This window comes from Euprymna scolopes, chromosome 27 (genome assembly GCF_053919585.1).
Source record: "Euprymna scolopes isolate OS-2025 chromosome 27, ASM5391958v1, whole genome shotgun sequence".
Classification (NCBI taxonomy): Eukaryota; Metazoa; Mollusca; class Cephalopoda; order Sepiida; family Sepiolidae; genus Euprymna; species Euprymna scolopes.
Window position 1 is genome coordinate 49,436,181 of NC_136508.1, and position 26,683 is coordinate 49,462,863.

At 39.4% G+C, this 26,683-nt stretch overlaps 1 protein-coding gene across 1 annotated transcript in view; it reads right to left on the reverse strand.

Moving 5' to 3' along the window:
• Positions 1-8,489: 8,489 nt before the first annotated feature.
• LOC145248846 (uncharacterized) overlaps positions 8,490-26,683 on the reverse strand; it is a 41,923-nt gene continuing 23,729 nt past the window's right edge. Inside the window, exons 3-7 of the mRNA XM_080110567.1 lie at positions 19,318-19,517; positions 15,012-15,101; positions 12,997-13,132; positions 10,852-11,226; positions 8,490-8,944 (exon numbers count right to left, since the gene is read on the reverse strand). Coding sequence (XP_079966693.1) covers positions 10,868-11,226; positions 12,997-13,132; positions 15,012-15,101; positions 19,318-19,517 — 785 coding nt within the window. The 3' untranslated portion in view covers positions 8,490-8,944; positions 10,852-10,867. The remainder of the gene's footprint in view (positions 8,945-10,851; positions 11,227-12,996; positions 13,133-15,011; positions 15,102-19,317; positions 19,518-26,683) is intronic.

Sequence of the window (26,683 nt, forward strand, 5' to 3'; positions counted from 1 at the left end):
GCCTGTTTTTATAGTTAAATAAATAAATTCAAACCTGCTTAACGTTGTCTGTCGCCGTGGCTCAATGGTTAACGTAGCACTTTTTTTTTTCATACATTAATTTCCAACTCAAGGGTACGGGTTCGATCCTCATATACTCACCTACCAAAACATTTTTTTTTATTATTTCCCCCCCCCCCGGAGTTTTGATTTACCTCAAGACACCCAGGCATCGCCGGGTACCCCCCGCTAGTTTATAATATAAATCTCACCTCTCTGTTTAAATGTATGTATGTATGTTTGTCTGCCTGCCTAAAACTTTTTACAGAGGTGACGGATTTTCACGAGATCGGCATCGTTTTGAAGCTTGGCCCTTTGGACAACAAATATCGAAAAATTGGCTAAAAACATTAATTCCTTCACCCTTAACTGGGCGCTTTTCTATAGGGGGTGGGGAAGGTCGCTTTTTTTTTTTACCGATATTTTCGAAAGTCATCCCCTCTTTTCAATTGACTAGCCTTAATTTAAACCTTCAAAACTTCCGGTTGGGTGATGGACGCAACAGCAAAGACATCATATATTTTTTTCTCACGTTCTTTTCCTTCCTTCGTGGTACGGGCCAAGATCAAAGTGTAGTATCTATTCTGACAGATGCTGCAAGCTATGACTAGCTATGACTAGCTAGGACTAGCAAAGACCAGATGTGGGGGCAACCCCACATGCCTGACCTTTAACCAGCTCCCATTTCCCACCTCTCGGGAGCTGGTCCCCCTTTTTCCCTTCACTCCTCACATTAAAAATCGGCCTTGTGCCTAATTTGCTCGGTGGGGGAGCAAATAAATACCATCTGTTCTCTGATACATACACAGCGATAAGCAGTGTTGTTCTGGCGACACATTCTCGTGCCCGGAACACCTGACGAGCTTGTTGGGTAGCGTTCTGTCCGCACCCCCACTTGGTCTGTCTTTCTCTGCTCTCCCCCTTCACGGGGGGATCCGAGCTGATAATTTACGACCTTCCCGCGAGGGAGGGTCGGAAACACTTTCTCTCTTCCCTCCACTAACTTCCCACTCCCTCTCTCAGTTCTATTTCCCCTCTTGCCGCCTTTGGCGCCACTTCTTTTTGGCGCCAAAGTCGGCTCCCACTTTGGACGCCGACTCCACGTCACTCATTTTGGTGAATTATACAGGGAAGAGAGAGCTTTTTTCAAAAATGGACACCCCCAGCCCGGGGACCACCAATACCGATACCCCCAGCCAGGGGGCGGGGCTACCACAAGAAAAACTGCTCCCCAAAAGGACGACTCCCCAACAGGGGAAGCAAAAAGCAAGGGGCATACCACCCGGACACTAAACCGAAGGACGCCCCCCAGAAGGGAGAAAACTCACCAGCAGCTCCCCAAGAGGGCGACTTGCCACAAAGGGGAGAAAAAACAATGTTGGACGGGGCATCCCGTTCCGACAACAAAAATCAAGAGGCAGTAGCCCCAAAGGACGATAAGGGAGACAGTGCTCCCCAAGAGGGCGACTCCCCACAAAGGGGAGAAAAAACAATGTTGGACAGGGCATCCCGCTCTGACAACAAAAATCAAGAGGCAGTAGCCCCAAAGGACGATAAGAGAGACAGCGCTCCCCAGGAGGGCTACTGCCCCAAAAGGGGAGCAAATCAAGAAAACGAGGGGGCATACAGCCTAGACCTCCCCAAAACAAAAGGGGCAAAAGCTCCCAAGGACAATAAAGAGGACAATGCTCCCCAGGAGGCCGACTCCCCAAAAAGGGAAGTATTTCCTGGAAGAAGTATAGAGCAGGGAGAGTCGGTCCCAAAGGAAAGCGGAAAGGGAAATCCCCTCAAAATAGCAACCCTTCCGCCAAGGAACAGCAAAAACAGTCCAACCTCACCAAAGATCCAACACCAACAAGAGGGTCGGCATGGGGGAAGACTGTAGAGAAGCAACTGTCCCCTCAAGAGTATAGAGACTTGTACTTGACCAAGTACAGACAATACATAGAAGGGGCAGAAATTAAACCAATGCCAGGCGCTTGGGAGGCAATCGAAGACAGGGTGCTCTCCCTCATCATTTCGGATATGCCGGAAAACCGCCTCCTAGGGATGAAAAAGGAAGACATGGCAGGGCTCCTACACAAGCTAAACATCCTGGTATTATACCTGTACCAGAGGAGCTACGCCATGTGGGACATCCTCCTACCCACCAAGGAAGATGCGGAGAGACTCTCCCTACAGGAAATTAAGTATGGGAGAATAAAACTAAAGCCCGAATACCAGGGCAGGACAAGGACCCGGGTGCAGGTATTTAATGTACCTATGCAAATATCAGCAGAAATCCTGCGATCCTTCTTCACACAGTTCGGCGAGGTGGAAAAAATAACCCCAGTGCGGTCGAAAACCGGCATGCACTTGGGCAGCTACACTGTGGCCATGAGGCTAAAGAAAGAAGGCTTCCAGGCGATACCAGCACAGCTGACATTTAAGGAGGCAACTATGACAGTAGTAGTGGAGGGGTGTCGTCCGCACTGCTGGTTCTGCCAAAAACAGGGTCACATGGCCAAGAGCTGCCCTCAAAGGTCAACTCCTACTCAAGTGACACTAAAGGCGGTCCCAACCTCTGAGACAGCACCAGTGTCCAAACAGGCTGTCACAACTCCTGCAACCGGAGCACCAACCCCAGCACCGAGGAAACCCAAAACTGTGCAGGAGGCCAAAGGGGAGGAATGGATCACGGTAATGAGGCGGAAACGGAAGCCCACAATCCCATCTGCCACCGTCCCACAACCAACCCAACAACCGAGGCAGCAACAACAACAGCAGCCTCCACAACAGCCGCAGCAACAGCCATGGCAGCAGACACAGCAGCAGCAGCCAAACCAGCCGTTGAACCAGCCGCAGCAACAACATCAGCTCCCGCGGCCAATTCCACAACCAATGCCACGAAAACAGCGGCAACAACAAAAACAGCAGCAGCAGCAACAGCCAGAACAGCAGCAGCAGCAACAAAAACGGCTGCAGCAACCAGAAAAGCAACAGCATCAACCGGAGAAACAACAATTAGAGGAGCAGCAACAACCAACGGTCCCCACACCAATTGAGACGGGGATCAAGCGAAGAAAACACTGCTCCTCTGAGGATGAATCTGCTAGTGAGAGGGAGAGGAACTCAACCTCACCACTCCCCGGTTCATTCAAAAGAATAAAAAAGAAAAGGAAAGGGGAAGAAAAGGCAGCCCCCACTCCCTGTGAGCATACACCACCTCTAACAACAACACAACCCACTTCCACCCCCATACCACATACTGCACCAACACTAGACACCGCACTAACACCAACACCAACATCAGACACCGCACCAACACCAGACACTGCACCAACACCAGACACTGCACCAACACCAACACCAGACACCGCACCAACACCAACACCAGACATCACACCAACACCAGACACCGCACCAACACCAACACCAGACACCACACAGACACTCGTCCCCACACCAATGCAAATTGAGCCGCCATCCCAGAAAGAAAAGAATGAACCCGGGAGGTGGAGAGACCCTTCAGATTCTCCCACTTACGGACTCACTCCAACAGAGACTCTCGCCCTCGAAACGAGAGAGGAACTTTGTTTTGTAGACCCCCTGTCTGTGGCAATGGGCTTACCACACCGGCAGAGAAAAAATTTAAAACCTCTGCTGGATTGCCAACAGATAGGGGGAAAAGACGTTAATGTCCCCTCTAATTTCCCGGACGCCCCACGGCTAACAACTTTCGTCAGGCTTCCTGAGGCCTGCAAAACCAACGTGTGGACAATGCTGGAAGCCGCTGAAGGGGCTGGTCCGGGAATTGAACTGATTAGGAAAAATGACCCTTCCCTTGAGGAACTCGCAAAACAATGCAAGGGAAGGGTCCCAGTGTTGGTCCATCCGTCACTCTATAGGGCCCTTAAATTGACTTACCCTTTGGATGTCGGCGGCATTGTGAGAGAAGGTCAGGACATGAAAAACCTGACCACCTTGAGCATTGCACACAACGTCGGTGTCCTTTCCCCGGCTGACTTCGGAGCTGAGTGTAACACACCTTAAGGTAGGTACCATGGCTTTGAATTTGGCTAGTCTGAATGCGAGGGGCTTGAGATCATCGGGCCGGGCGGCTCGCCTCCGGCACGACCTCTTGTCCCTGGGAGTGGATGTTGCTGCGATTCAGGAGACGCATTTCGTTTCCTCTGTGGACTGTCAGGTGCTGGCCCGAGACTTTGAGGTTTTCTCAGCATATGGCAGCCCGCGGGGGAAGGGAGTTTCCGTGCTGGTTAAACGTACCCTGTCGGCGACGATCGACGTTGTCCATAGAGATGCGGTGGGTAGGCTGGTTGTGGCCGATGTTGCCGTAAAAGATTCTGTGTTTCGGGTGATTGCGGTTCATGCGCCCAGCACCGCTCGTGAGAGGGTCTCATTCTTCAGTCAGCTTGACGCGTTTGTAGATTGTCGGAAGCGGGTAGTGCTAATGGGGGATTGGAATGCCATCTTAGACCCCGACATAGATAAGGTAGGAGGCGGAGCTAGAGGATCGGAGAGGTGCGAGTCCAGCCTGGCTGATCTGATGGCTAGATGCGGTCTGGTCGACAGGTTTCGGTTCGAGCATCCGGGGCGGGAGATGTGGACGTGGACCAATAGCGTTTCCTCCTATCCAAATACCTATTTGGACAGGATGTTAGTTAGGAGAGGCGAAGTAGACTTCTTATCTTGTCCCACGTTCACTTGGCTAGGCCAGACGGACCATAAATTAGTTATGGCCCGGCTGAAGCTAGGAAATAGGCCTAAGTTAGCGGGGTACTGGAAGTTAAACACCTCCCTTCTGGAGATACAAGACTTCCAAGATCAGTTAAGAGAATTGATTAAAAAGGCACTAGTGGGGGCGGTTACCGGGAGTAAGTGGTGGTTAGGTCTCAAAGCCAAGATCAGAAGCTTCTCCGTCAAGTATGCCCAGCGCCTCGCACTAGATAAGTCCAAGACGAAGAAGAAGCTAGAGCAGAAACTAGCCCAGGCTACGGGGGAGGGTGATAGGGTTAGTCAGGAACTAGCTAAGCAGGACCTTCTACGCGAGACTAGCGAGCGTTACGAAGGCCAAGTAGTTAGAGCTAGGCTTAGAAAGATAGGCAACGAAGCAGTCAATTCTGATGCAGACGTGCGCCGTGAGGTTTCTAGGCGTGGCTCGGACAAATACATTGCGAAAATCAAACATCCGAATGGACGCCCCCTGGAATCGACTCGGAAGATCTGCGAGGGGTTTCGAGAACATTTCGAGGAGCGTTTTACGCAGCAGCCCGATCTTCCGGTCCTTGAGTTTAGCGACTATTTGGCCGACTCTCCCCGCCTCGAGGCGGCTAGTTGCAAGGGCCGGGTGATGGAGCGGGAAATCTTTACTGCGCTGAAGCAGGTCAGCTGTGACAAATCGCCAGGACTTGATGGTCTGCCATACGAACTGTACTTGAGGCTGTCGCCCATGTTTCTGCCTCTTCTGACGGATATGTTCAACCGTTGGTTTGCTCAGGGATCCATCCCAGGGCAGGTGACCAAGGGAGTGATCACATTGCTGAAGAAAGGTGACGGGCATGGAGGGGAAGAGTTAGACGATTACAGGCCCATAACTCTGCTAAACACAGAGTTGAAGATTTTGGCCAAGGTCCTGTCGAATCGGCTGCAGGTTGTTATCGACGAGTTGGTTGAACCGGAACAGAACTACGCTGTGAAGGGGAGATCGATTCAGAACAACTTGCACCTGTTCCGCACGATCCTAGAGGGGGGAATAGATGACGACACGGAAGCCGCGCTGATCAACTTAGATCAGTCCAAAGCTTTCGATAGGGTCGACCATCGTTTCCTGGCATCTGTCTTAGAGGCCGCCGGTTTTAAACCGGACTTTTGCAAGTGGATCTCCATAATGTATCGACAGCCCATGGCTGTCGTGCAAGTGAACGGAAAGCGCTCGAAACCCTTTGTTATCTCTCGGTCAGTTCGTCAGGGTTGTCCGCTGTCACCCCTGCTTTATGTCCTGGCTTTGGAGCCTCTTCTCCGCAAGCTGAGACATGGGGAGGCAAATTCGGCCCTGTGCGGAATGGCTCTGCCTGGCGGCTCAGCTGCCAAGGTATCCACGTTTGCCGATGATGTCACGGTCTTCGTGTCGGGCTTCAGAGACATTGAGGTCGTGTCGGAGGCACTCACACAGTACGAAAGAATCACGGGGGCCAAGATAAACCGCAACAAGTCGGTAGGACTGCGGTTGGGCGCATGGAGTGGCAACGCAAACCTCCCTGCGCCCTTCAGCTGGACAGATGGCCCGGTCCGGATCCTCGGCGTGTGGTTCGAACCGGGTCTCCAGCTTGACAAGAATTGGTTGGAGGTACGGTCAAAGGTGGAGGCTGCAGTCAATTCGTGGCTTCCTAGGAAACTTTCCTTAAAGGGTAGAGCTGAGGCGTGCGCCACTTACGTCTTTCCTCTCATCCTTTACCGACTGGCCGTACTTCCCTTGCCTGCACAACACCTAAAAGCTCTTGTCGAACTCTTGTCCTCGCTCCTTTGAGACAGAGGAAGACACTGGGTGAGCAGACAGGTCTGTATTCAACGTCCGTGTGAGGGAGGCTTGGGAATGCCGGACTTGCAGTGTCATCGAGATGCTGAGAGGCTGGCCTTCCTGAGCCACTATATGCAGGATGACCAACCGTGGCACCCCGTGGTTACTGCCGCCTTCCCTGACCTCGTTCTCGACCCTTCCATCGAGAGCCGTCGCAGGCCGCGGGGAGAATCTGCCTACATGAAAGAGTGCCGAGCCGCGCTAAAACGACTACCAAGGTCCAGTGACCTTATGACTGCTACCCGTAGGGAACTCCACAGGGATCTAGTGAAGGGGGCCGCTGACGACCCGCTATGCGCGTGTCTGGGGTGGCAGCAGAGTGAGATCCGCTCCGCGTGGAGCTGGGCGCCAGGTTCGAGTCATCTGAACAATTCGGAGTTCTCTCTGACCTGGCGATTGGCCCGAAATGCACTTCCACTCAACAACATACAATGCAGTTCTGGGTTTTTGGAGTCGCCTGATTGTCCCCGTTGTGGGACAACGGCCGTAGAAACTACGGATCACGCTTTCTTCGATTGCCGCGAACTCCGCCAGTACTGGTCGTATGTCAGCGGAGTGACGGCTCGCATCGATCCTGAGCATCCTCGCCCAATTACTGTATCCAATGTTGTGGACAACGTGAGGCCGCCGTGGGACCGGGAAAGACAAATGGTCTACGTTACGATCCTGGCCGTGGCGAGAATGGTGATTTGGACGTCGCGTCTGCAAGGTTGCCGGGGGGGTGTTGTCTTTTTCTGATCAAGATCTGATCGCGTTCTTTAAACACCAACTACGGGTGAAGATCAGATGTGATAGAAGAAGGCTGCATCGCGCGGCATTTGACAGAAGATGGATACATGTGGCAAATCTGTGTGTACGAAGAGGAGCCAAATTTGAATACGTGTTCCCCGCCTAGGTGTGGAACGCGCAGTTCTGTAAAGTAAAATTAAACAAGTAGTCTCTCAGCTAGCTGAGTGTGTGTTCCATCCCTCCCCGATTAGGAAGCCTCCAAGATCCCCATCCCCTCTTACCTGCAATTTTTGTTTTCACCCCTTCCTCTAAATTTTACCCATCTTGGAGAAAAAGAAATACAAACTAACCTCCATCCCTTACCCACAAAAATTTTCTTTTCTCCATTCACCCCCATCTAGAGGGCATCCCCACCTAGAGACTGACCCGCAGAAGCGAGGTTCCTTTTACAAACCTAGTGGAACAGGCAGTCTATCAACTAGACGGGGTTGGGAGGGTCCTACTAATCACCTTTTGTTTTTTCTTCCCCCGCCCTCGACACAAATGAATTATTGTTACCATTTTATTGTTATCTTTTTTTGTTTTTACACGTCAATAAAAAATGTTTTAAAAATTTGGAGTTACTAGGACGTCCCCCAATATGAAAGGGTGAATGCGGTATTATGGTGAAAGAAAATACTAGCTGGGAGAAACTTTTGACTTTGTTTAGTTCTGGAGTGACAAGGATGACCAACGACCCCCAAAATCCCCCCTTTTGAGTTGGCCATGTGCCTAAGTTTTTTGTTCATCGTTGATTTTTTCTGTATTTTTTTAACATGAATAAAAGATTTAATATCTCAAAGTGTAGTATCTGTTCTTCAGATGCTGCACTTCAATTTCTTGTTCTCTGTCAGTGAAGGACACAGCCTTCAAGACTGAGACAATTTTTATTTTTGTACCTTTTCTCCACATTAAAAAACGACCCTGGTGTCTAACTCTGCCCCGTGGGGAGGCATTGTAAATAGGTACTACCACTTTTTTTCTTTCTGCTCAACACACACCTCCAAACATCCGGGCAACATCGGGCACTTAGACTAGTACATAATAAACAAGCAGAGAAAGAAAAGGTATAAAAAATAGTGAAATTAAAAACCAAACAAAAACAGATTTTAACAGATATTTATTGACTTATGTACATAATACGTCAGCTACAATACAAATATATACAACAAGCATGTTTTTTTTTTCACTTGCAAAACTACAGATTCTTAGAAACTCAAATATAAGAAAGCAACGTAACTTAGCGGAGCTAAACAATAATATAAAAGAAAGATGAAAAATGTGCTGCCACTCTGAATATGTAAAAGTCCAATTAATAGATATATTTCATATCCCCCTCCTCATGAGATCAAAAGATCAAGCCCTATTTAAAAAGAAAATTATTAAACAGTAATTGTTAGTTTCTAAAAAATAAAGTAGCAGCCATATTATTATTTACAAATAAAAAAAGCAAATATTTGATCTCAATGAATAATAGTAATGTTATCTACAAGTCAGTGCGTTTGAATGTGTTCATCCGTCCATTTTATGATAGCCATTTTGATGAAATGCCGCCATTTCCTGAAAGAAAGATGAAACAAACAAAAATCAATCATTGCAATAAACATAAGAACAAAACGTGTTTTATTTATATTTTACTAGTAAGGCTACCTGACACTGCTTAATTATCTATATATCTATAAAAGTGATGTGTGTGAGGACACTTCTCAACCTATACACTCAACGAATTTTTGATCTACAGACTGGAAATTTGAAATATAAGATATTCAGACATGTGGAAAACTTTCATTGGTTTTCATATGACAGATTACTTATATAAGTAAGTTTGAAAACATTTTTCAAAAAGAATGTGTCAAGCTAGCCTAATGGTTATAGAACTTGACTTACTGTGTTTAGGTTTTGGTTTTGATATCAACTTGAATATCTTTTTTTTTTCACAAGTAAACTGTTTAGAAAAACATGATACTTGCATGCACATGTCTCAACTTCTGTATGAATTAAAATATAATATTTATGCATATTTTACGACTGGGCAACGCCGGGCGACCTGCTAATATAGCTATAAAAGTGAGAATGTGTGTGTGTGAGTGTGCATGTGTGTGTGTGTGTGTGTGTGTGCGTGCTTGTGTGTGTGTGAGAAAGGACACTTTTCAACCTTTTTACTCAATGAATGTTTGATCTACAAACTAGAAAATTGGTATATATGTTATTCAGACACGCGGAAAACATTTAATCAGTTTTCATCCAGAAAAAGGGTTGCTAAGAGGTCAAAATTGAAAAATTAGTATGTTGAGGGTTGTCTGATTTGCTAAAGAATAAGTATAGTTTGAAAACACTTTTTAAAGACATATCAAACTGGCCTAATGGTTATCGTATTTTGGTTTCGATCTTACAAAAAATAAATTGTTTTGATAAAACATAATACTTGCATGTACCTGTCTCAATTTGTTTCTGTTTTTTTTTTACTTCACTTGTTTTTAAAAGGAATTGAACGTTACATTTAATATCTACGGTATTTCTGTTTATAATAAATAAGAAATCTGCACTACTTAAAATATAATATGTATGCGTATTTTATGACCAGGCAACGCCACACAGCCTGCTAGTATATATATATATATAAAAAAAAAATAAAAGAATTGCAACACCGATTTTCTTTACTATTCACTAAATATATTTTATATGTATTCATCAGGTGTAAAAATAAAATAAAAAGGAGGGTAGCTCTGCACTTTAAGGTATTAAATTTTTGGATCTAGTTGAGAGCATGTTTACATGAATTTCAATAATAATTTAATAACCAGGGAACTCTAGGAGGAATAATTTTTAACTTATGATTAAATTTTTAATTAAATTCATCAACTAATTGTAAGTTCTTAGAAGCATAATATTTACGAAACTAAGAGGTTGCTGGTTTCAGTATGGTTAATCACATGTTATCCATTTTTTAACCAGATGTAGTTTTTTTTTTAGGGTTTTTTGGTTTTTTTTAGAGTTTCTTAGAGTACATAGCTACCCCATTTTTTTTCCTGCCAAAACATGGCAACTTTTACACCTAATGAAGATCAGAGGTTATGTCAACCAAAACGTTGTGCAGATAAAACTCAAGATGAGAACAATTGTTAGATCAATGCAAATACAAACATTCATACTTCATCTAAAAAATTAAAAACTGCAATTAAAAATCGTTTTTAACTCTTGATAACATTCAATAATACAAATGGCCATTTAATCAAATAATGATTTTTTTTTTCTAAATTTTAGATATTATTTTCCCAAGATTATGCTGATTTTAAAAATACCAACTTTGTAGGGGTTTATAGTGTATTTTGGAAGTTTTAGTTGAAGATACAGACACACAGACAACTGCTCTTTATATAATAGATGACAAAAAAAAGTTTTAGCCAGGTTAGATATTTTCTAGACATATTATTACCTATGACAGTTTTAGAGTGCAATGAACTTACCTTGAAAACAATATATTTAATTCACAGTGGATAGAATATTATAAAGCTTTTGCCAGGTGTGAGGATCAAATTCAGTTCGGAGGCCATCTGCAATCTTCATACAGGTTCGTCCATCAAAGGTTTTTGCTTTAAGAAGTTCAGGTATTTTGGAAGATTCGACCGCTTTCAAAATAGCTTCTACCATAGAATAATCTTTGCTTTCGATGGCGTACATGAGGGGTGTCTTGCCACTGCATCGGTCTGGGAGGTTTGGGTTGGCTTTGTTTTTTAGCAGCAAAGAGACATTCTGACAATTATCAATCTTAGTTCCGTAGGAATTCTGGTTTCGAACCAATTTACCATGTTCGATAATAGCACAGTGGAGAGCGCTTAAACCTGAAATTAAAAAAATAAATAAATTCAAATTAAAAACACAACTAAATTCAAATTAAAAACACAACTAAATTCAAATTTAAAAACGCAACTAAATTCAAATTTAAAAACACAACTAAATTCAAATTTAAAAACACGACTAAATTCAAATTGAAAAAAAAAATGACAATGCATAGAGTATTGTTGCCACATCTGGGCTGGTGCATCTACCACTAGTCTCTCACTTTTAATAAGTCCTGAACTATCAACCAAACTCCAATCCCTGTCCCATCACTGCAATGTTGCATCTCTGTCTGTTTTACAAGTATTTTAATGGAATCCAACTAATCCAACAAGCAGCAAAATCCCACTCCTTCACTTTAGAGATTCCTAGAGGTCGGAAAGTCTTTTACTCTAATAGCTTCTTCCCTTGAACTGCTAGATTTTGGAATTCCCTCCCGGTTTCCTGCTTCCCTGATTGTACTGACATGCCAAAGTTCTTGTATAACGTGAACAGACATCTTGCCGCTCAAGTTCCTGTATAGAGTCTTTGTAAATTTGGTTCCAAATAGTAGCCGCTTATGTCAAAGTGACATTGTTTGAGGTGAATACGTGTAAAAACAAGCCAAGCATATGGGGTCTCTCCTTAACTAGTGAAAAATTTACTTTCCATGCCTAATGTTTGTGCCAAATTTCCAAAAAATCCAAGGCATGGTTATTGAGAAAAGTGCGAACAAATGAACAAACAAAATATATGGGGGCAATCTTACCCCTATAATGCCCCTCATTGGGCAACCAGTTATTGCAGAAAATCCATTCTGGCAAAAATTCACTTTGAGCAAAATTTCCAAAAAATTCAAAGCATGTTTATTGAGAAAAGTGCGAACAAATGAATGGACAAACAAATGAATGGACGAACAAACAGGGATGAATTACTACACCCAATCCTTCTTTTGTCGAGGGGAGGGATAGTAGAACCCATGAAATTTCTACGATTGTATATTTCTGTCAAAGACATCCGATTATATGAGAAAGAGACAAGGTAGCATCTCCAAAGCTCTTGTAGGAGTTTGCGAGATATTTCCATTCTATAGTTGTGTCCAGACACAGACCACACAATATTATTTTACTGTCTTTAAACATGTATCTTCTTACAGACGTGACAAAGGGTCAAAAAGTGGGATTTGAAGAGATAGCACTCAAGAGAGAGAGTACTCTGGTTTGCAAAAAATGCCTGGGCAGCCCTCGCAACATTCCCCAGTAGGGGTACCTAATAAAATTAACTTCTCAAATGGAAAAGACACAATATCGTATTATCTTTGGACATGCTAACATGTCAATTTTAGGCTTATAACAAGCATCAATAATATTTTATGTATATTTTTCTCTCTTTTGAGGGACCGATTCTTTGGGATTCATAACATAAGAGAGAGGGGGGGGAGCGCAGAAGAGAGAGGGGGGAAGAGAGCAGAAGAGAGATGGGGAAGAGAGCAGAAGAGAGATGGGGAAGAGAGCAGAAGAGAGATGGGGAGAGCAAAAGAGAGGGGGGAGAGAGAGGGAAGAGAGCAGAAGAGAGAGAAAGAGAGAGAGAGGGTGGGGGATCAGAAGAGAGAAAGAGAGGGTAGCAGAAGAGAGAGAGAGAGAGGGGAGCAGAAGAGAGAGAGGGGGGAGCAGAAGAGAGGGAGGGGGGAGCAGAAGAGAGGGAGGGGGAGAGAGGGGGAAGAGAGCAGAAGAGATGGAGAAAGAGAGAAGGAGAAATGGAGAAAAAGAAAGTGATTACATATATTGACTTACCTTTAGAATTCAGAATGTCAGGGTCAATATTTTCAGACTTAAATAGTTCTTTAAGAGTATCACAGTAATCTTTGCCCTGAGATGCAGCACAATGGATAGGGGCACGTTCAACTTTTTCTGTTTTGTAACCACAAGTCTGTAAATATTAAAAAAAAAAAAATTGTTTAATCACTCAAAATTCACGTTTCCGTTTCAATATGAATCTATAAAAAGTTTGTAACACTAAGGGAGGTAATTCAGAATAAAGCAGCAGTTGACTACACAAAAAGTCGAGAATTGTTTCTGACTGATTGATATAAAACAGCAATGAACGACCATTGAGATAAACGTTAATTTTCAGCGATGTAAATAATTCATCGTTTAAAAGGGAACGACATCTTATTGAGATATAAAAAGCTGACCTATGTATTTTTTCAATGTTTGATTTGTACTTTCGGGATTCTTTGGACTATTGTTCGCATCTGAAGTGTCATTTTCACCATCTAGCCAGTATGCCTCGAGGTCAGCTGTGAAAGTGACCTTCTTCTGAAAATTGAAGGTTCAATCCTCAGTGTTGGCAAACAAAAATACAACTTAGGACCTCTATCCAGTCATGGCTGATGGAACAAGAACATGTTAAATTAATAAAGGGTTTTGCTCAAAATTCTGTGCTGATTCCTGAACTCAACCGAAAGATTTTCGATAAAATACACCTGCAATAGGTTGAAGGTTACATCAGCTGAAACATTGCAGAAATGACACTCAAGAGAATAGTAGTTCAAAAAATCCAAATAATACGAATGCTTCCCAGCCGACTACAACTTGGTTGTCTGCAAGTCCAACATAAACAAATTCTTGATGAAGTGCCCCCTTAAGTAATCCAATTAATGGTTTTGTATTATACACAACACAAACATTTGAAGCAAAATAACATCCTTCAACAGTTGAACTAATTTGTTTGGTGAATTTTTCACTTACTTTCCCCAACTACGGCATATAATTTAATTTGGACATTAACACATCGTGCCCTAATGATCTGCTCACCAGAAAAATTGGATGAGGAATTAAATACAATTACAGATGCTTTGTCCAATAATGGGTATCCTTTAGATGTAATTGAAACCAACATTAAAAGGAAAAGAGCAGACTTTTTACGAACAAAACCCAATATGGTGGATAAATGTCCGATCTATATTCGATTGCCGTAGTTGGGGAAAGTAAGTGAAAAATTCACCAAACAAATTAGTTCAACTGTTGAAGGATGTTATTTTGCTTCAAATGTTCGTGTTGTGTATAATACAAAACCATTAATGGCTTCCAATAAAAAAGATGTTTTACCTCCTCATCATATTAGTAATGTTATTTATTCATTTAAATGTGGTTGCAGTGCCGACTACGTAGGTTGAACGTCTTTAAAATTGGAAAGTACTAAGCAAAATCAGGAATGGAACATTCCTACCTACCGACACTGTAAACAGCACATATGAATCCGCTATAACAGAACACTTTATTAAATACCGGGATTGTGCAACAAACACGCATCGACTCTTTCTCCGTATTGAGTCGAGCTCACTCCGTATATCATCTAAAAGTCTTGGAGACTGTTCACATTCGCCTTAGGAAGCCTTCCCTTTGTAAGCAAAAGGACTGCTTGTTGGGTTTGAATGTGATCAGCCTCTAAAAATTCATCCCTATACGATTGCTCTTGCTCCCGTCTCTTTTTTAGATTTGATTATTAAGGAAAACAAATTACTAAAAAATAAATCCCTTGATTCTAATTTTGATGAGTGAAGGCGAAACATGTCAATTGACTAGTTTTGATTTTTTTTTTTCTTCCTTTATTTCCCTACTTTTATTTTTTAGTTGCTATCAATTTTCCTTTTCTCCTCAGTCTTATTTTTTTTTAAATATAAAATGAATTCCAAAGGAATACATCTTCCCTTCATGATTGCCTTAATAAAGTTTTGTAACCCCAAGAAAATCATGAAATATATATCCACTGGTGAAATAGAAAGGTTTTAATAAAATATGCTTACCATTCCTTTAAGGTTGACATTAGCTCCATAACGAATCAATTTGTGAACCATAGCAGGCTGGTTAGCAGAAACTGCCAAATATAAAGGAGTCTGAAAGAAAAGAAAAGTTAAACATGTCACAACTAAAATGTTAATTATATCACTAGGACTGTGAAAAATGTTTTTAGTTGGCTAAACATGTTGGACTATGAATAAGTGTTTAGTAGGCTAAACACAAATACAGCTAATCATTTAGGACTATTAATGAGAGTTCTTCAAACACAAACCAGGAAAGAGGAAAATAATTCTATCAAAAAGATAAAAACTGAATAAAATCAGAAGGATAATAAATGCATCTGTAGAAGCGATATGTGTACAGGTAAGATTGTTGATGGTTGTCAAAACAGTTGGTCTTAAATCTTAAACACTTACTACATGGTTCCATAATGAAGAGCCATGGTATAGCAAAGCAGTTACTGATAATCTTTAAGAATAAGCCAACATTTGTAATACTGAGATTTTAAATCTAACAAAGAAAAGCTATCAATTGAGTGAAATAAAAAACCTTTACAACATGATTTGAACACAAGATGATTTGGTTCTTCTTTAGAATTCCACCGAAGACAGGAGGGTCGGTCATAGCTTCCAACTCAGCTTTGATTGTTGCAAGCCACATTCTCGGTTGACCATAACTCTTTTAGCGCCAGCCCAGTGCTGGTCTTGTGAATCAGATCAGTTGGTGGATGACAAAGAACATGCCCAAACCATTAGAGTCTCCTGATAAGTACTTTCTTAAGTCTAAGAAGTTTACATCGTGTGTGAACTGTGGCATTTGGGACATGATTAGAAATACAGGTCCTAAGAATGTGCTGAAGGCACGACCGATTGAAGACTTCTAGCCATTGAGTGTCAGCTACTAAAACAAATTTTTAAAAGTCCCATTTAAAAAATTAAAATTATAAACATCAGCATTTTGAATTAGTGATATGCTGTTCTGCATTGCAAATATCTATACTATTATATAAAAAACTTTGTCTGTGTTTGTTCCCTATGCACTCAGAAACAGCTGGACCGATTTTTATGAAATTTCACACAAAGTATGTGCCTGGCAGTATTCTTAAATAGGTTTAGTATCGGAATGTCTTCGATAAGTATCAATAATCGAAATAATCCGATGAAAGAAGGAACAGGTGATTTTGACCAAAATTAACACCTTATACAGCCTAACATCACAAGTGCATTTGAAAAATTTTATTACCACACAAGCAGAAAGGCCTGGCATATAAAATCAACAGTAAGTTCTTTGATATAACAGGGGCGCGTTTGAAATGGATGTTTCTGTTTAAAGCACAATTGCATCACGATACCTGACTTTTTCATTTCAAACTTAAATTCATGTCATTATAAGACCAGGCATATGAAATCAACAGTAGGTGCTTTGATATGACAGGGGTGCTTTGAAATGAATGTTTCTGTTTAGAGCACAACTGAAGCATCATACTTGACTTTTGCATTTTACAACTTTAATTCAAGCCATTGTATATAAAATAATTTTATAAAATCAACACTAGGTTCTCTACAGTGCAATGTAGACTACAATGTATTGTGAACTAAGTCACTGCATAGAGGCATTTTTACCAATTCTGATGATAATTAAAAAATATGGGAGTGTGAAACATTTGTTGATCCTTATTCAATTCCGGGTAACGTCAGACCCCCCACCCCCTGCTAGTCTATTATTAAAATAAATATTTTAATTAAAGAGGTATATATATAGGAAATGAAGTGTGATGTGACATGATTAAAATCCAAAAATTGGAAGGGAAGCTGCATATACCTTTAATATGTTTCCATTAAGCCATTTGGAGTTTTATCAAACAAAATCATTAAACCCAACTATTCGTAATAACAATCTACATTAATTTATGAATCTTCTACCAAAATGTTTTATCTAATAATTAGTAAATTTATTAATTCTAATTTATGTATACATTCTTATGAAAATAACAAATTATAAACTATTATACATGTTTGCATATACGAAACTAAACTTAGCTACAAAAAAAAAAAATTTTAAATTAAAAAAAAAAACGATTGATCTTTATGGTTATCATAAATAATCAATCAATTTGAATTGAAAACCATGCATAATTCAGTTCTGTTGACTATTATAATCAAGTTTATTATTATTAGTTATATTTCTTAGAATCATTCAATTCAAAACCTATTCTTACGTTAGGTTAAGTTTAAAAATTTTCTGAAAACTCCTTTTTATCATAATTATAAATAGTTAAAATTAATTTAAAGTGAGATAGAGTTACCTCCCTTTAATCAAATCTAACAATATATTAACTTTTCTTATATTTATTTTTTTTAACATTCCCAACACATAGTCATCCATATTCAACTAATAAGTAATTTTAATATGGTTCTAATGTCTTTCACTTAATATAGTTCTAATATAAATCGATTTAATTTTTTAATAATATTAAGTGAAAGACATTAGAACTTAGAGTTTGAACTGAGTTGTTTCCCCTTTATTTATAAAGCATGACATATCAAAAATTACTGCTTTGTCATAGAATTTGAAAAAAAAATTGTTTTTAAATAAATAAAAAAATTTCAAAAATACTTGAAGTGATTTTGGGAATATGAAACAAACATCACCAGAGGCTTGCCTTGCCTTTGGTGATGTTTGTTTCATACTCCCAAGTTATTCATTTACTTATTTAGGGCACTTTTTTACTTCAGACAACAAAACTAAAAATTGGTCAAAAAACAAATGTATAATCTATATATTAATACAATAGCGTATGTGTTATTTTCTGTGTAATGCTTACATCCGGGTCATTTAATTGTTATGTACTTCCATTTCTTATCATAAATAGTTTTACCAAGAATTTTTCATAGGTTTTGGTTTCAGTTCCATTTATATCTTTTTTTTTGGTTTTGCTTTTTACATGGAGATCATCACTTATCACGGCCCAGAATCCACTCTGGCATAAGGGTTATTGTGTGTACAGTAATCAATGGGATAGTATCCTAGTAATAGTATTGGAGATTTGATAAAGTGTCATTACTTAAGGGGGTGGTTCATCAGGAATTTGTTTGATCTGATGGCACTCAAGTAATCTTTTTTTTATAAATAATTTTATCAAGAATTCTCCATAAGTTTTGGTTTCGATTTTGGTTGAAGGAACTCAAGTTTATATATATATATATATATATATTTTTTTTTTTTTTTCATAAGTTTTTATTTCGGTTTTGATTCAAGCTAATGCACCCAACTCATATGGATATATTTTTATTTTTTAAATCATAACTTTATAATATATAAAAATCAATAGAACATTAACTCTATAATAATATATACAAAATCTGCAAGAATTAAAATATCATATTTAAGCATACTTTAAGGCCGGGTTTTGCCGGGCATTGATGCTAGCTTAGATGAATACTTTTGCAGTTTTAACAAAAAAAAAAAACTACAATAATATCAGAGTGTCTCCATTTACACTGAATATTTACAGAATGCCAACATCAATATATTACATATGGATGAGTCCCCTGTGGAATTTCCACAGATCCCGCCAGTAAATAAATGATATTTGGAATATGACATAATGGGTACGTACATCAAAGATTTTTTTCAATTTAGATTTTTTTTTTTTTTTTTAAATGGGTCTTATTCTAAATATGTTGTCTTGAAACCAACACGTTGTGTCCAGTTTCAGTCACAAAGGAGATTAAGACAAAGAGTAGAAAATAACTCCGACTCATTTTTATTCACTTGTCGTTACAGCTGTTATGTCACCCACATAATTTAGAATGTTCTCCATAACTCTCACGAGATCTCGAATGTTATCATGTCTCCCCCATGATCATTCTTTCTCTTTTTATAGACCTTTATTCCTCACCAGTGACATCAAGTATGGCATAATCACGTTGACACATCGGTTCCCGCTAAATGACCGAAGTTAAGTAATATTGAACCTGGTTGGTACTAAACGGGTGACTATTTGAGACTGTCAGGTACCATTTGTTCTCTCCGCTTATCTCGCCATTGTTTCCAGTCATCCTGGACTTCTCCTTACGACTGCCAATTCAGGAGAGGTGTGGTTGGAGATTTTGCAACCCTTGCATCACAATTACACGCACAGCTGCATCAACGGGGGAAGGTGGGTATCCTTTGTCTTTCGAGACTGAATGGAGGCATCACAGTGACGTCACTTTGAACGCTATGTTACATAAATAAGCACTACTTATTTTTTTTTCGGAAAGTATGAATATAAAAAAAAATGTAGTTTAAATCGAAAATTATACTTACTTGACGCAAATTATTTTGTTTGTTAATCATGTTGAGTTTGCCCGACCGATTTAGTCGCTCTAGCAAAGCTTCGATCATGTAAACATCAGTTTTACAAACAGCAACATGTAAATAGTTGTCTCCATCAGAATCCATGTTTTCAAGGTCTCCTTCTTTCATGCCTGCCACACAGCGCCGTGCAACACACAAATTACCTTGGCCTGAACAAAAAAAAAAATTATAAATGTTAAAATTCGATAAGGAACTCAAATTATAGTAAAATCTAAACACAAATTCCATGAACAAAGTGTATTTCCTAGAGCTGCCCGTTTGTAAAACTGTACTGATTACATCTTCAAGACCAATGTAAACAAGTTCTTGATGAACAATCCTCTTAAATAATCAAATTCCATCCGCTGTTATCTCACCCTTGATAAATGGTGAGTACCTTGACTACATATAAAAAAAAAAAGACAAATTTATGATTTTGACGGTTTGTAAAACAAGTCATAAGTTGAAATCCTTTAACTGAATTCCAGTTATAGTTAGCTAACGTACTTCCTAATTTTCTGCGGAGCACTACCAGACTGGTTTTGAAGATGATCAGGTAGTCAGATGGATAGCAGGTTCGCAGTATAGTTTAAAAAGCAGGCAGTTCTAGAAAACTGAATTCCACTTACAGTCATTTAACATACATCGTAATTTTCTGCTGAGCACGACCAGAAACAAATCAGTTCCTTCGCTTTTATTGTTTTGAATGTTTTTTTAATGTTTGAAATGTAGTTATTTTGATTTCAATAATTTCATTTGTTATTTTATTAGTGGCAGGTGGAATTTGATTATTTAGAGGGGGGGTCTCAACAAGAACTTGTTTACATTGGTCTTGAAGATGATCATGTCGTCAGATAGATAGCAGGTCCATGGTACAGAGTTTCAAAGGTGGGCAGTTCTAGGTAAGAAACTTTGTTCATGGAATTTATGTTCAGATTTAACAGTACAGATAGTGGGGGAAATTGTTTTTTTTCTAAATTGAAAATTTTACGAGTTGAGATTTTCCAATTAACAAAAATCTTAGAATGACAATTCTTTTAAAATTACATTCATATGAGTGACTCATTAACTCTAACCCTAACCCGTGGCCTCCAGGTTTTGATAAACGATGAGTCCCCCCCCCCCATCCACCAAAGTAAAAAATAAATAAATAAGGTCCATACAAATTTTCAGCCAGATCAACTCAGTAGTTTCAGAAAAAACATGGAACAGACAGACAGACTAATAAAAAGATGTAGATTCAAAACAACCTTGATTAGAAGACCCGTTTTTTTTTGGCTGGGGAGGGGGGGTCATTTTTAGAACCATGGAGAGATATTCCTGTAGTTCCTATTTACAATACCTCCCCATGGGACAGAGTTAGAACTGCACGCCTGTGGAACTCTGTTCCGTCTGCCTGCTTCCCTCCGGATTACAACTTGGATGTCTTCAAGTCCAATGTTAACAAATTCCTAATGAACCGCCCCCTTAATTAAACACTTCATCAAATCTCCACACTAACGTAATGTACTTGCAATAACCCTTATCCCTGAGTGGCTTCCGGGCCTTGATAAGTGGTGATCACTGTATAAAAAAAAAAAAAAAAAAAACACCAGGGTCGTTTTTTAACATGGAGAAAAGGAACAAAAATAAAAATTGTCTCAATCATGAAGGATTTCTCCTCCACTGACAGAACAAGAAATTGAAGTGCAGCATCTAAAGAACAGATACTACAATTTGATCTTGTCCCGAAGGCCAGTAGTTTATTGCTTAAGTTTAATGATTTTTTTTTCCACTTCAAATATGGCATTTAACCACTTGAAACGTAAAGGAATAATGTCTAACAGAGGACTGTGGGGAGTTGAGTAGTGAGATGTCTGTTCACATTACATTTAAACTTCTGCAGGTTAGCACACTTAGAGAAGCAGGAAACAAGGAGGGAATTCCAAAGTCTAGCAGTCCAAGGAAAAAAACTATTAGATTAAAATACCTTTCAGCATCTAGGGATCTCAACAGTGAAGGGGTGGGATTTTGCTGCTTGTCAGGTTAGTCGAGAGTATGTACATTGAGGAGGCACAAGTGCTAGGCGCTTATCAGAGCATATTCCGTTAAAGTATTTGTAAAACAGGTACAGAGATGCAACATTGTGGTGTTGGGACAGAGATTGGAGCTAGGTTGGTAAGATTTTAAACTCTGTTAGACCCTCTCTAAGAGGGAGAGACATAGTAGATGCACCAGCCCAGATATGGTAACAATATTTCATACACAGGTTAATATAGGATACTCTCAGGAGTAATTTTCTAGCATGCTAAAGAGAACCCATTTTCTTTGCAGCAGACTTGGCAATGTCCTCAATGTATTTGTTCCAAGTTATGCTACCTGTGAATGTTAAGCCAAGGAGTTTGAAAATGAGCTCTCAGGTAGGGTGTTATTTGTCATCAGTGGTTGAGAAAGATTTTTGTAGTTGTTAAAGAAAAGAAACTTGATATCAGTAGCATTAAATGTTGCCATCCATTTTCAGTCCCATGCCATTACATACTAAAGGTTGTTTTCTAAGGTCTTTGTCATTACCTTGGATATGTGTATAATTTGTTTGTTTTTTGTCTTTTTTCTCATGTCTATTATATTATTTGTGCATTGTGTGTTATTTACAAAATTTTAGAAAGTTTATGATCTGGAATTTTTAAACCAGGTTTGCAGTTGGAATGTATATGATCTGACTTTGGCCCCTAGGGTTTAAAAATTCTCACTCCAATTCCTTATTTAAAGTTTTCGAACATTCAGACTGTCTGTTGGTTCTTCAGAGATTAAAAACTTCGACTCCTTCCCAAACCTTGGACTCTGCAATCCAGGTGTGAACAGATTTACAAACTTGATTGAAGCCCGCCCCTTATATCATTAATAATTGCCATTATATTCTTTATGTACCTATTTACTATGCCTCCCCACAGGACAGAGTTAGACACCAGGGTCGTTTTTTAATGTGGAGAAAAGGTACAAAAATAAAAATTGTCTCAGTCGTGAAGGATTTCTCCTCCACCAAAAGAGAACAAGAAATGGAAGTGCAGCATCTGAAGAACAGATACTACACTTTGATCTTGACCAAAAAGCCATTCTTTATGTACCTATTTACTATGCCTCCCCACGGGACAGAGTTAGACACCAGGGTCGTTTTTTAACGTGGAGAAAAGGTACAAAAATAAAAATTATCTCAGTCGTGAAGGATTTCTCCTCCACCGAAAGAGAACAAGAAATGGAAGTGCAGCATCTGAAGAACAGATACTACACTTTGATCTTGTCCCGAAGGCCAACCATTCTTTATGTAATGCAGATTTAGAAACTTGATTGGAGCCTGCCCCTTATATCATTAATAAATGCCATTATATTTATATATGAAAAGCTGTCACTCATATTTAATCAGTTACATATATCTTGTAAAATTCTGTGCATCTTATCTAATCCCATACACAATAGATGATGCTATCCATTAAAGAGAGATGAGAGATAACTATACACATAGGATGACATAAGTTTATCTAGATGCAGGTCTAGCATATTATTAAAACTGCATCTCGTCTGTTTTGTTTTTCTCCCCGCACCACTTATGCGTGATGACGTCACAAAATGAGGACTTCATCTGTCAAACTTAAAAATCAAATCTCTCTGAATATTTTTTTTTTTCCTTTATTAGCCATAGTCATAAAACTGTTAACTATTAAGGGGAATTAGGGAATGCATAAAACTTAGAGATATCATGATAGTTAGCCAATAGAGAACTATGAAAATGTGACAGTGATATATGTTCATTCAGACAATTCTGAGGCAGGACTGCAGGAACATAATAGTCTGTTTCCAGCTCATTTTTGTCCTCTTTTTTCATCAGGGTTTCATTAGAGTACTTGGCTGGCAATTCTTTTGGGGGTTAATCTTAGAGTATGTTCGAGCCAGCCTAGATGTCGTTTGTAAATTACTGACGATTCTACCTGTTGATTGGATCGTTCTATTTGATCCCTAGAATCTTTCCAAGTCACTTGGAATCAAACGCATCTTATTAATGGCTGATTTTGAGATGCTAAGTTTCACATCCATATACCAATGTGGACAAAACGTTGCTGCTATAAAATCTTAATTTATATAACAGAGCGTGGACGTGCAAATGACGTCACTATAAGGAAAAAAAACTATAAAAAGGAGAGAAAACACGTTAGGGAAAACAATGTGTGATGGGAGAATGAAAGAATAAATGTTTAAAAAAAAAAAAGGAGTCGAGTTATTAGTTATATTCCTTTGTAATTGAGGCTACATGTTGTAAAGGTATATTTAGAGGTAAGGGTAAATTTTTATTGCAAAGCTGGTTAAATGCTGCTGAGGCCTTATGCATCCTGTACTGCAACTCATAATCCAGACTGCTTTTTTTGATTATAAAGTTTTCTACATAGGTGAAGTTTCCAACTATCACTATTTTAATTTAATTTTTTTTATTTCGGACTATTAGTCTCATCTTTATTAATTGTTGTTGTTTTTTTAAATCTTTTTATTGGTTCACAACGTTTCGGCCAACTTCCTCTGGCCTTCGTCAGGTGGTAACTGTGACGGATAGGAACTTCGAATCTCCTAACTGCATTCTCAGCCATCACTGCCATCCGTAGTTGTTGTCGTCTCACCACATTTTTGAACAATTACCTCTGGCACGCTTTGGGTGGGATTGAAACCGCTATCTTCAGACAATGTTCATCTGGAACCGTAGAGATTCAACGTTTCTATCAACTGCGCCACGGGCCCCGAAGGGCGATCAAGGTTGGATTCTTTGATCTTATAAATCCACATTTATTTATTATCTGATCTTCCATAGTCGGGTCCGTACCGATTGGTATATATATATATTATTCCTTAATTGGAATTTATTTTGAGATGAGCATTATATGTTAATTTTATTGTATTAATAAAATTAACATATAATGCTCATCTCAAAATAAATTCCAATTAAGGAATAATATATATATATATCACTATTTTATTTGGATCAATGAAGACATTTGTTGGTGGCTGATGTATCCCAGAGTTCAAAATAGACTTCATAGCCGAGTGGAGAATGCCCTTTTCTCTTCGCCTCAACCTCTTTTCCACAGAAGAGACATTGTGAGCCTGCCTTTGCTTTATTATTTTTTTCATGGCAAGTGGTCGTAGGAGCTCCAATTTATGGTCTCCCCCCCCCCTCTCCAAACTTTCACGAAAAACACTTGTCTAGCTGAAACCACTATCAACAATTTCCTCCACTCTTTATCTGTGCCTAAACCTGAATGTAGATTCCATGAACAAAGCTTTTTTCTTAGAACTGCATGCCTGTGAAACTCTTCCGTTTCCAGCTGACTACAATATGATCATCTTCAAGTCCAACGTAAACAAGTTCTTGATGAGCTGTCCCCTTAAGCAATCCAATTTATCAAATTTTCGCTAAAGATTACTACAATATTGTCCCATTGACTACTGTACACTCATTAACCCTTATCCTCAAATGTCCTCTGGGCCTTGATAAGTGGTGACTCCTATGCAAAAAAAAAAAATGGCTGACGGAACAAAAGCGTGCTGCCCCCTGTCAAGTAAATAAAATGTTTTGTCTAATTCCGTCCAAATTCCCGAGTTCGACAAGATACACCTGAAGAAGGTCACCGGTTACATCGACCGAAATGTGAAAAATGACATTCAAGATGAGAACAGTAGTCCGATGAATCCAAAGAAATGTAAAAGACAGCTGTCTGTATTTGCATGTCCAGCCGAAACTTGAAAAATACAGAACAATCCCCACCCCCAATTTAATAATTATTACTATTTATTTATATCAGCATAAACCCGGAAAAAAAAAAAAATATCTAAAATTTAAAAAAAAAAAGAGATTCATTCTTTAGGAGTCAAATGGCTGTTTGCATCATTTAATGTTATCAAGAATTAAACAATTTTTAATGTTATCAGGTTTTTATACAGCCCAGGAAATGACTCAGCATTTTTTCACTTTGATACAAACTCTGGATTTAATTTATTGGTTCTTAACTATTATCATTTTAGTAGCGCTCTGAAGGCCTCCTAAGTTTTCATTTTTTCACTCTTCACATAAAAAGGTATTTTCTCTTCTAGGGGATGGAGTGAAAAACTTAACAGTATTTAACATCTATTTGGTTTTTTATAGCATCTAAGCAATTCCGGGTATCCTTGCTAGTCTTCTAGTATACAAAAATGGTAGTAGTCTGTATGTATGTCCATCTAAAAATCAAAAACTATGAAACAGACACCCACAAAGTTGGTATTTAGTTGATCAGCATTGTCCTGTATGAATAATACTTAAAATTTAGAAAAAAAAACAAAAAAAAACACTCATTCTTTGGGGGTCAACTACGTTAGAGTTTGTTTTTTTTTTTTTTTTTGTTTTTTTTTGGGGGGGGGAGGTTATGTACTAGTTTGGAAAAAAAATGTTGACTCATTACTCAAGGAATATAAAAGAGAGATATGTGTGTGTCCACCTAGTGAGAAATGGGCTGGGCAGAAGAGAAAAAGAGGATTTGGGGAGAGGGAGGAGGAAAGAGAACCAGATGGAGAGAAGTTTTAATAGAAATGTTACCTTTGCCCCAGGCAACGCCAGGTAGCCCAGCTAATTTTCAGATAAAAATATTTATTATTGTTTGTATTTTTCAAAAAATCTAATATGCCTCTCTCTCTGCCATTTTTAACACCCTGTGTACTCTTGCTCCTAGTCCTTGACTCGGTTTACTCTGGGCAATATCGAATTGTAATTTTTACTTACAATTCAAATTGTCATATTTTAATCCGAAATTTGGAGAAAGTATATCTGGATGGCAAAGTTATTGAGAACTTTTGTTACATTGCTGATATCATTTGAGCACAGGATGGAGCAGGTGCTATTGTGATTGCAAGAGCTGGACTAAGTAAGTTTAATGAACTTTTAGCATTACATACCAGCAGAGATTTACTACCGTTGACCAAGAGAAGAGTGTATCAGGCATGTGTACACAGTGTGATAATGATGCATGGAAGTGAAACCCATTTCATACTTTCCTGGCTAGTTCAGCCTACACAAGATTAAATGTAATATGAACAAACATCTTGCTGCTCAACTCCCCACAATTCCCTCGCTTCTTACATTCGAAGTGGTAATATGCCTTGTTTGGAGGTGAAAAGGAGTAAAAAAGAAAAAGGAAAATCTAAAAAAATTATGTATGTGAGTATAAAATTGGGATGAATTTTCCCAAAGATATGTGGAGCGGAAAAAGACAATTTTTTTTTTCTAAACAATTCAAATCAGTTTCAACAAAGAAAGTCAAAATTAAGAGAAAGGCACTGAATC